The 11,805-nt window shown below is 41.6% G+C and overlaps 1 protein-coding gene across 12 annotated transcripts in view; it reads right to left on the bottom strand.

Moving 5' to 3' along the window:
• atp8a2 (ATPase phospholipid transporting 8A2) overlaps positions 1-11,805 on the bottom strand; it is a 56,387-nt gene that overhangs the window by 23,755 nt on the left and 20,827 nt on the right. For all 12 annotated transcript variants that reach the window (XM_086190695.1, XM_086190696.1, XM_086190698.1 and 9 more), the window contains 5 exons: positions 11,732-11,801; positions 11,546-11,630; positions 10,947-11,086; positions 10,063-10,201; positions 8,801-8,865 (listed from right to left, as the gene is read on the bottom strand). In XM_086190695.1, coding sequence (XP_086046821.1) covers positions 8,801-8,865; positions 10,063-10,201; positions 10,947-11,086; positions 11,546-11,630; positions 11,732-11,801 — 499 coding nt within the window. The remainder of the gene's footprint in view (positions 1-8,800; positions 8,866-10,062; positions 10,202-10,946; positions 11,087-11,545; positions 11,631-11,731; positions 11,802-11,805) is intronic.

The following is an 11,805-nucleotide window of genomic DNA, read 5'->3' as shown; positions in this document are numbered from 1 at the left end:
AAAAACGATAAATGGAAGTGGCAAATACATCATTTATGTTTAAAAGCAGGGTGTGTAAGTGTGTATTTGTGAGGGTCTTTGTGTGCGCTTGCCTGCCAGGCAGTAGTTTGGGGCAGTTGTGTTGGAGCTCTTGATAATAGAGGAACAGGGATTAATAGAGAAAATAAACATCCCACTGAGATGTAATGAATTCCATGTGGAGGAACAGGCACGCTACAACTACCAGTCACACACACACACACACACGCGCGCACACACACACACACAAATTTCTCTTGTACATGAACTCAAATTGGTGTCTATGTTGCTTGATGAGAAATAAAAACAAAACAGAAGCTTTCATTTTTAGTTAATCATTAAAAAGTCAAAATAGTAAAACTCATGATTAATTAAGACCTTCTTCTACCCAGCGACTCTTAATAACAATTTTAAATGTTCAATAACAATCCAGGAGTACAAGCCGACATAATTCATTCCAGTGCTTCTGATACCGGTTTTGTATCCAATAAAAATTCTGAACTGTTGTCAGCAAATGTGGAAGCTGATGTACCGATCCAAAGCCCGATAATTCATTAGCCTCGAAAAACCCCTCTAATACGACAAAGGAAGTGTAAACAGCAGCATACCCAGGAAGTTAAGTGAAAACCACTGTTTTAATGAAAGCCAAGAACTGACTGATGTTTAGCATTCGCGACAGAGCTAGCAAGATGTTAGCAATGTATCTGAAATAAAACTGATATAATAAAATATAATACAACAGCAATGTGTCCCGTATCAAGTCGGAAGTTTGATCGACAACGTAAATGATCTTCACTCTGTGGACAAAGTTCATCCTGAGACAGGAAGTGCGTTAATGATGTCATCATCTGATATTCATACACAAGGAGTAGAATACACACTTAAACTGTACAAATTCTTTTTTCCTTTTGTTTTTTAAATGACACTTATCTATAATTTATCATATACACACACACACATACACACACACATATATATATATATATATACACACACACACACACATATATATGTGTGTGTGTGTGTAATTCATATATAATTTATCTAACATTTGGAATGTTGTTTGGGACTTTGTGATGGGGTAAGCGGCAAAAAAAAAAGAAAGAAAAAAAGGCCCTTTTCTGGATCAGTAAAGCTGTCTGAGTCTGAATCAGCATTTTTAAGACTGATACCAGGTCAGTGGCTGGTAATGGCTGCTGAGCAACTTTAGGTACCAGCGTGGGTTTCAGGAGGGGAGGATGATATCAAACTGTCCAATTAATATCATTAAATTCCATTAATTCTCTATTTAATATCATAGAAACATTACATGTTGCTCTCCGTCAACGCCGCTGTAGATGACGGTGCCAAATCTGCCAGAGGACTTATACTTGCACTTTTCCTTTTCTACCTCTGTTTAGATCCTGTGTTTCATTGGCTTTGTTTGTACTCTGCAGAATGTTAATAAAGTGGAATCTAATCTGATCTGGGGACAGTTTTTTGGAATTCCGCTTGAAATGATCCATGGTAGGCAGTATAAATTCAGCAATACAACTAAAAACACAGCAATTAGCGACACGGGAACAAACTCCAGACATGAAGAGTACAAACATTTAGAAGGTTCTGTGGCGCCGTTTGTAGCTATGCAGTCTTTCTGAGTGAGTTGCTGGCAGGCATGGGACCTGAGAGTCTAGTGACCCTCCGAGGTGACCCCTGTCAGACCATCAGCATGTACGCACACACATGATCACACATACATACATGTACAACGCAATCATAAGAACAATGCAGCCTTTTTTCCTTCCAATCAGCGACGTACAAATGCACTCCCTCCACACACAACTGTCCCTCCTCCTCCTCCTCTTCTCCAAAATTCCCCTGCTCTTGTTTTCTCAGCCTGAGGCCGTGTGTTTTTCTTTGTATGCCGGAATTCCTGTTTGCATTCACCTTTTTTCCCCCAAACAGGGGAAAGGAAAACAAAAACATAATGAAAGGATTAAAGGAGATTACAGGTTGTCAGGGTTCTGAAACTCAAAAAGTCTACGTATGTGTGTGTGTGTTTTACATATATAGAGGGGTAGAACACGTGCATGCATGTATGAGTGTGTGTGTTGTCACCTCGTCACAGAAAGAAGGACCAAAAAAGGCGCAGCAGCCTGACACTAAACAGAATTTTTAATTTAATTTTCCTGTATAGTAAATACTGAATGCTGAACAGGAGTCTTAAGTATTTCTTGAGAACTTTACTAAAGTTGGGTCTCATAATTATCTTCCGTGTGAATCTGCATAATTCAATACAGGAAAAAAAAAAGCACTGCAACGTGTCCTAGCAAGTCAAAGCTAAAATAATCCAGGATAATAATCAGGATAAATCTTCATGGAGCTGCAGTAGATTCAAAGTACAAAAACTTCAAACTAAATGCTACTTAGTAACATCAAGCCAAGACCAAACTGGATCCATTTGAAGCTGAAACACAATCACAGAGAGTCTTGTAAGATCAGTTTAGATCAAACACAAGACCACATGAAAAACGTATGGAACTATTTTCTTTCTCATGCTAAATTACCCCCTATTTTAGGAGACTGCTGAGGATTTTTTTCCCCGATTGCGCTGACAGACAGCATTTTTTTTTTCAAGCTTCCAAACTAAATATTTATTTATCACATTCATCTGAGTTACGAGAGAGCAGAAAACCTTCTACACAAACAAACATCTATGGACTTTGTAAACCGTGTTCACAGGCCCTTCCGAATGGAATTTTATCAGGTTTATATTTGGATCAGAAAATGGGGCGAGCATGGAGGCGGTTTGAGATATCGCAGGTCAACTTCACACACACACACACACACACACACACACACACACACACACACACACACACACACACACACACACACACACACACACACACACACACGGGTGAGAGATGGAGGAAAAACCCGACCAAGTATCTTAACGTTATGTAGGCTGGGCCACCGTGAGGTCTCTACTGGAGGGACTGGCCCTCGTCTTCCAAAGATACTCCCTCATTTGTTTTGATGATGGTGATGAAGAGTGTGTCCAAAAAAATCTCCCGCGGGTGTTCAGTTGTGTTGAGATCTGTTGGCTGTGAAAGCCGTGGAATCATAGCTACAGGAATGACATGTTTTTGGAGCCTAGCCTGCAAGTTAGCATCATCAAGACCAAAACCTAATGGGATTTAAATGAAAATAAGCTCTTTGGCACACAAAATCTTAAGATTTACATGTTTTATTTCTCAAGATGATTTTCACAAATGACAACTTTTATGAATCTTGTAGCTATCATTTGCAGTTCAAAGCCAATGTTATGGTATGGGACATGTGACCTCAACATCAACACAATTAAGCTGAATGATTCTTCTGTGTATCAGCGTGACGTTTAATCTGTGGTCTGGTTTAGCCACTTGTTAGCAGCTAGCGCTTTTAAAACACACAAATAGCTCAGAAAATCAAGAGTGTGCCATTTTATGCCATAGGAATGAGAAGCTTGCCTACAAGCGCACACATGCACACACACAAACTCCAGGCCGCAGGAAGTTTATTCGACCATGTTTTGATCTGGCTTGTCTCAAAGTGTTTGGCCTGACGAAGAGCCAACACAGATAGAGACATTGCCGAGTAAACTTCCAGTGGCCTGGAGTGTTTTGTGTGTGTTTGTGTGTGTGCAGGCTTCTCCTTTGTTAATTGATGCGGTTGTTCTTTTCAGCCCTACACCTGAACTTGATGTGCTTATTACCAAACTGTTGTGCCAACCTTTGGTGCGTACACCCCGAGAGTTATGCGCCATTATGTAAGGACGATACACAACACAATCTCTAGTATCCTCTCTAAAACCTCCAGAGTTTTGTATTTCCCTCCTGCATTCTGCAACAAGCCGATCTTGGTTTTCCTCTGACTGGATCTGAGCCTGATATACCTCAGTCCACACAACTAAAGACACCAAGTATTAGCCAATCAGAGGGAGAGTAGGTCAGTGGGTGGGTCCTCTTTGCACCTAGTAGGTAGGTTTATGTCCATTTCTTCCTGGATTTAAAATTTTTTTTCACTTACTGCCTCCATTTATTCAGGATTTTCCTTCAAACTGTCACCCGTTTCTACACACACACACACACACACACACACACATGCAGACACACACACACACGAGCGCACAGACAGACACACACACACACACGTGCAGTATATGCCCCTTGAAAATAAAAACAAACAGTGCAGAGCTGAAGAAGGTGCTCATATCTGAAGAGCAAATTCTGTCACCATTGACTTTTAATGGACCGTCTAATTATCAGATTGTGCATCTGTACAAACACCTATACCGTCTACAGGCCTGGCACCCACACACCCACACACCCACACCCACACCCACACCCACACACAGCAACAGCAGCACTGAGCATGAAAAAAGCAGTACACTGGGAAGCCTAATGTTCATAACTATCATACATGATAGATTCCAGAACATTATGCACAATGAGGCTCTAAATTTGTGTGTGTGGTAGATGATTAATGAGCGGATGAGAGATGTTGTTTGTTTTAGATCTGTACAGCGGGTAGTGTAATGGCGTGATTGTGGGAACTTTAAATGAATCGTCTGATCCATCACAGGGCGATGGCGTGCCGCTGCATCTAGAGTAAACAGTGTTAACAAGAACTAGAGGACCAGCCAGAGATGTGTGTCAGTCTGTGTGTGGCAAGGTGACAGATGGCACTCGTCACAGCTTCAGCACTCGCAAATCGTTTACCCAGGAGGCCTTCGTTCGCAGGGTTTGTTTTGATGAGGAGAAGCACCAAAAGGAGATCGCATTACGACTCATTCATCGCCCTCACGTGGCTCAGCCAAAATCTCCTCCTCCTCGCTCCAGATTGTCTATCTCATACATGAAGTACAATAAACAAACTCCTGCGCTTGCACAACATGCACACATTTCTGCTGTCACACACCGTGGAGTGTCTAGTCGCTTCCTGTGCATAATGGAGGTGCTGACAGATGTGGCGGTAAAGGGTGTGAAGGAGACACGGAGGGGGAGAGTGTGGGAGGAGGGGGAGGATACATCAGCACTAGACCGGGAACTGCAGAGGGCACAAGTGAAGACGGGTGGTATGGAATAGAAAAGTGGGACAAATTAAAGAGGGCCGGCGCCGGGTGGGGGTGGGGGTGGGGGGGCGAAGCTGGAGGTGAGACTTTGATAAGCTGCTTCTGTTTTCTCTCATTTCCACACAAACATAAAGGAGAGGAGTTATTTTAAGTGAGAGATAAGTGTCCCACTGTAGCTGCTTTCATCCACGTCGAGCACCAGTCACACCCCTCCGAGTCTGCTCTGATTGACAGGCGTGACTGTGAACACCACGTGCACACATGAACACACTGACACACACTCATACACACACAGGGAACGTTACTCCTTCTCTTCGCACGTCTGGATGAAAATCTAGATCAGAAATACCGGATCTGACCTATTTCTGTTGGCGGAATGTTGTTAGCGTATTGTCAGGTTGGGTTTGTTAGTCAGTTTAACTTCCAAGTCACATGTCACATGACAATTTGCACTCATGACCCTGGAGCTTTATGTTTCATGCCAACAGCTGTCCTTCTCAGCTTTCCCTGTGCGCTATATAGAAACGTAGTGCCACTTTACGAAGGAGAAGCCCGTGAACGGTGACGATACATATAATCTTCTCAAGAATAATCATAAAAGAACATTTTAGTCCTGTCAAAATGGGACACTTAGTTTCAGGTGTGCTACTTAAATGTGCGGAGTGACTATACAGAATGAGCAATTCCTGCAGAAAATGTACATTAATGCTGTAAATGACCTGAAAAAAAATTCCACTTAAATGAGGTTTCTAGTTGAACGTACGCTGACGTAACAAGGTTTCATAATGGACACGAAAGAGACAAAAATTCTAAAAGTTGAATTTTGAAGGGTTAAAATAACAAAAAACTGAATATTTTACGAATCATAAAATTTGAGAAAAAAAAATACAACCGTTGATGTCCTCTGAGAGCTGAATAATTTGACATTCTAATGCTTTCTGAAGCCGAATCCAAAAGCTTGCTCAAGGACACGTCAGCAGTGCAGACAGCTGAGGCCAGGCTGAAAGATGGATTCTCTCCTGCATCGAGTTGTTGTTGTTAAATGAGGTGTATTAAATGAAGTCTTTGTCCGTGTTTGGCATCAAGAACGTCTAAAACAACATAACAAGCACTTTTTATTATTATTTTTGGACAATCTTGTCTTTGTTTGCAGTGTGTCTTCAACAGCGCAGTGCTTATTTTAAGGGGGATTCCAGTAATATTGTGATTGGAATCATTGTTATCTTGTGCAAACTCTTTCCTTTAAAAATGATTCTTTTTTTTTCTCTTACGTATGATAATGGAAGATTTTCTGTGGATTTTTTTCTACCAGTTGTAGTCGCCTTTCACCATCATTGAACTTCAGATGATCTATTGCCTGAAAAGTCTCGCTAGGCCTTGTTCAAGCTGCTAGCCCCAAATCAGATTTTTTTAATATCCAGATTGATTTTAGAAAATAAAACCACATAAAATATGTTTGTTTTTGTTTTCTTTGTCTTTTTTTTTTTTTTTTCAAATCAGATCCAAACCGCATTTTTCGGGATGTCAACAATTACGGAACAAGGTCAAAACCAGAGTCAACAGAAGTTCATCAAAGTGGTTTATGTGATTCTAAGGAAAAATGTAAGTTGGCTAAACAATCAGAGCAGTGGGAGCAAATATGGAGAACAACAGAAGCTTCAGTAAAGTGTCTGCTCACCTCAGTTAAGCTGGAAGAAACCAACTAGAACGGGGCAATGTTTGCATGGAAGCCACGGTGATCTATAGGTCATCGGTTATAGTGGTCGCTGATGTCCAGACACAGCAAATCCAATCACATCACTTGCAAATAACAGTGTGAACAGATCAGAATCAGGGAAAATCAGATCGGAGAGACAAATTAGATTCTCTTGCAATCTGAATAAGTCCTAAATGCTAAAATCACCTAGTAATAACACCATGCTATTGTCTTACCAAATAGAGACAGCCAGGCTGTTGAATTTGGCTCAAACGGAGGCTCACAAACTACACTTCCAATATAAGCAATAGCAGCACGGCCAAAACGATGAAAATCTGTTACAGTTTGAGCCTACAGACAGACCATATCGACCAGACATCAATTACACTGTCAAATCAAATTAACTTTATTTGTAAAGCACATTGGAAAAAAAATCAAGAGTTGACCAAAGTGCATTTTGACTGTTTACTGATACTGAATGTGACCAAACATGCTGCAAACGAAAACATCCAAGCCATATTTGGAGCGATCCACTTACAGCGCTAACTGTACTGGCGCTCAGGCACTTGAAAGGTTAAATTCTGACATTAAATGTTCACCCTGACCAACTCAATTTACTCAGTGTCTTTAAGTGGTCTTGCATGCATTCTGGCTCGGACCCAGGGTTTCCCCAAGTCTCTGCGTCTAGGCACCACTTGATCTGTGTGAAAGAGTCATATTTCACATTTACTTTCTTTACTAGAAGTTGACATGATACAAGGAAGCAAAAATGATAATCTGCATGAAGTCAATCTACCAATCAGGGACAGTTGGAGGAACTCACCATCTGACATAAATGAAGTGAGAAAGTTATGAACGTAAATATATACACTTCCTTCTGTCTGGGCTTAACACGATTTGAGAATACAAATGGGGCCACACACACTCACACACTCACGCACACGCACACGCACACAAGTCAACTCTTGAAATTTATGAGCCATGATCTCCCCCATCTCAGGGATAAACAAACTGTAAAAGTGAACCCACTGTGATCGTGTGTGTATACATGCAGTGTGGGAGTCTGAGAGTCAGTGAGTGTGTGGGTGAGATGGACAGAGAGAGAGAGAGAAAGAAAGAGAGGGAGAGAAAGAGACAGACAGACAGACATGTGACAGACTCGAGTCACTTAGGTAAAACAGTCACACCGTAGATCCCACACTAATCAGCAAAACAGGACACTGCATACATACAGTACTTTTATTCTACAAGTACATTTTTTTATATATTAAGTTTATGAATATTGTATCTATTCATATTTTGCGAAATTATTTGTTTCCTTCATTTCTGCTCTGTTTTTCAGAATTAAAGACTGAACTATCTTGTTAATTCAAAAAAACAGATCAGATTGTTCTTATGCTTTTTTTTTTTTAGATGATCTTGTTGATTCAATCGGAATCAAAATCCCACAGGAAGTTCTGAAGCTGAAGCTGTGCTTGCTAATGAGATACAGAAACAGAAAAAATTCTCAAAAACAAAACTTTTTGTCTGGACTGAATCTAAGATTCTGCCTTGATTTTTAGTTTTTTTTTCTATGTTTGACGATCTTTTGATGGGGAAAAAAAGCAAAAAATGTAACTCCAGAAGGAAAAAACCAAAACAAAACACAAACCGGAAGGTACTGCTAATGTATGACAGAGACACAGAGGGGCAGAAGTGATAGTTTTGTCTCTTTTCTTCCTCGCCTCCAAAACTAGACACCAGAGACTTTAATTACCTTCACCTGCGAACACGCGCGCGCGCGCACGCACACACACACACACACACACACACACACACACACACACACACACACACACACACAGAAAAACAGCCCCACCCCCAAGTCTGGCTGTGGACCACACCCTGGTTCCCATGGTAACCCCACATGTCTTAAAACTGCTTCCGGTGCTCATACAAACGCGCGGCACAAAGGTGGTCAGCAGGAGAAAGACAGCGGAGGGCCTACTCACATCCAGAGAGTCCTCGTTGACGATGATGAGGGACATGCCGTGTGTCACCAGACGACAGGAGTAACCTGAGGAGCACAGACACAAACGGGGGAAGTTAGAGTGAGGGAGGGGTTGGGGGATTAGGTTTAACAAAAGGCAGGTGAAAACCTGAATGTGTAAAAAAAAAGTCTTCACGGGGAGCTGTCTCACTCCTTCATCAGCTGCTAGTCATCCTCCTTTGTGTATAAGAACAGTTTCAACTTCCCTTGCACCCGTTAAACAAAGGAGTTCTTCTTGTTCTTAATGATCAAACAGTTGAAAATCAGGGAATGTGACAACTGATCTTCTAAACTTGACACAAAGATGGCACTCAACTGCAAATGAATTGTGTCACCTAGCGCACAAGCTAGCGTGCCTCAGCTCCCATTCTTACCAGATGGTTTGTTCTCCCTATTTTTATTCTTTGAGTTCTAAATCAAGGAAAATCGTACATATTTGTGCAGGTGGGAGAACCAGAAGACCTGGAGAAAACCCAGGCACACACACCTCAGATGGCCAGGATGACAAGCCACCCTGCAGCACATCTGACCAGTTATACCAACATGGCTGTGACCAGGTGCACTTCTACTATCAACCGCCTTTATAAATCTGGTCTACCGGCTGATCACCAGTTAAAGCCTCTAGAGAAATCTGGCTCACCAGCGAATGAGCCAGCTGCAGTTTGAAACTGGTTCTAACTGAATTTCCCAGTCAAACATCTTTAATGGAAGCAGTGGTCACGAGATTTTTTTTGTGGATTTAATCAGTTACGGCGTCACTCTGAGACCATTTGACAACATAAACCGAGAATGGGGTGAAGGAAAAAAACTGCATACAACCTGCGGTCACACGAAGTGGTACGACAAAACAAGATTTATGAAAAAAATTAACCGAGTGAAGAGGAACCAGACACACCAAGGAGTCACAAGTACAGAGTCACACTTTTTCTGAAGACAGATAAATGTCTGAGAGTTTTCTGGACATCTGCCACCAACTTTGTCTGACGCTGCCAACAGGAACCACAAGCGTTAATGTGATTGTGGAGCAACTCTACATCCCTCCCACCGCCATTACACTGACACATTTCACCAAGGGGGTGGAGGGATGTCTGGTATTTCACAGTCCAGATAATACCCGTTATTATTCCAGCCATGATCTAATTATGGTAACAAAAGGACTTCCACACTCCAGGATCTTGTGAGCTACGGTTGATATTTTGACCATCATAACTCCTTCTCTCTCACCTATGTTGATGGCGGTTTCCTGCTTGTCTCCAGTGAGGACCCAGATCTTTATGTCGGCCCTCATTAGGGTGGCGATGGTCTCTGGTACACCCGCCTGGAGACGGTCCTCTATGGCCGTGGCTCCCAGTAGCATTAGATTCTGTTGATGCATGACAGGGAGACAGGAGAGACTCAACACTATTGAAATAAAATCAAAAAGAATTCTTTCTTCCACAGGAATTCTGAAGACGACAGGGATGCCAGTTAAGTTGGTACACAAACTCTCCCCTCTCTTAATTCTGTGTCTTCGTGCCAAGAAGTAACCCATTACCTTTCCCGCTTGGTGTAATTTGTTCAGCAATTAAATGCACATGTACTCTCATGAGACACACTCGCACAGACACACAAGCTAACACTGCTGTGTTGTTGACTCCACCTTTATGGGGCCTTTGGCAGCCTGGCACAGCTAATTAGCCTTGTGGTCTCCCAGTCTGAGTGCCCCCCCCCCCCCCCCCCCCCCCAGTTGGTTGCTTGGTTTTCTCACCTCCTCTAAGTCCTTTCTTTTCCCCCACACATCAGTACAAATCAATCTTGAAAGTTTTCTCAGCTGGAAACTTTCCACACAGCATTGCTCCCATAACTACTGACCTTTATTTTAGTAAAAAGGCCTTCTTTTTATATTGTCTTTCATTGTTTAAAAGTATAACACACTTGGGAACTTTAGGTACTGAACCACGAGTCCAAAAGTGAAGGCAACATCAGCGTAATACTGCCGCCTGCTGGCAAACATTACATGTTCGGTTTTCTATTTGCTGCAAGTGAAACAGTGCCGAAAATGAACGGCCATTTTTGTATCAAGGGGCAACACATAAGAATTGCTATGAAATAAGAGATTATAATCAGACCTTTTCCAGTAGTTCATAACACTCCTCTAACTTCTGAGCCCGGTCTTTGAGCACAGTGCTGACCCGGTTGTATTCCTTCAGCCACTCGTGGTAGGCACCTTCTTCAAGGTCGACATAAGCAAAACACAAAGTCCTCAGACCTGGAAGAAGATCAAGATGATCAATCAGTTTATTTATAGTCGTTTTACAACTCAAATACACGCGTAAGTAAATAATAAATAAGCAATAATATGAAATGAAATTTGTGACCTTTGAAAACTTAAGAAAATGTATACTGACTAAAAAGATTTAGACTTCAGTTTTAGCTTGTTGCACTTTCACACTGTACCACTACTTATTTACGATGTATTTATTTTACATTCATTATTTTAGTCATATTTAAAAAGAAAAATTGTACAAATCTAGTGTTTTCTGATTTTCTCCTGTTGAGAATTACACATTTGACACAAGATTGATAAGTGACATCCCCCAAAATCCCCCCAAATTATATAAAACTTAATGCAAGAAATGTACGAGTGTGTGCATGAACGGAATCGACCTAAAGCAAAAGAATGTCGACAAATAGGAGATGGATCAGTAACAACAGATATTTCTCTCACCTTCAGTAGCAAATTGTTCCAGATGAGCGACGGTTAATTCTTTATACTGGGATGCTTCAGTCAAACGTTCAAAAATGACATTATCCTGCAAAAACAACAAAATAAAATAACAATTAATGACATGAATCAAAACAGGCCTGGAAGTAATTGAAGAGCTGAGCAGGGCTGATAATGAGATAAACATACCGCTCCTTTGCAGTACAGACGTAGCTTCCCATTGGGGGTCCTCACCACCACGGACATGCGTTTGCGATTACTGG

This window comes from Aulostomus chinensis, chromosome 21 (genome assembly GCF_037954235.1).
Source record: "Aulostomus chinensis isolate RoL2024-O1b breed Wild chromosome 21, RoL_Achi_v1.0, whole genome shotgun sequence".
Lineage (NCBI taxonomy): Eukaryota > Metazoa > Chordata > Actinopteri > Syngnathiformes > Aulostomidae > Aulostomus > Aulostomus chinensis.
This window is presented reverse-complemented; position numbering and strand designations above follow the sequence as displayed.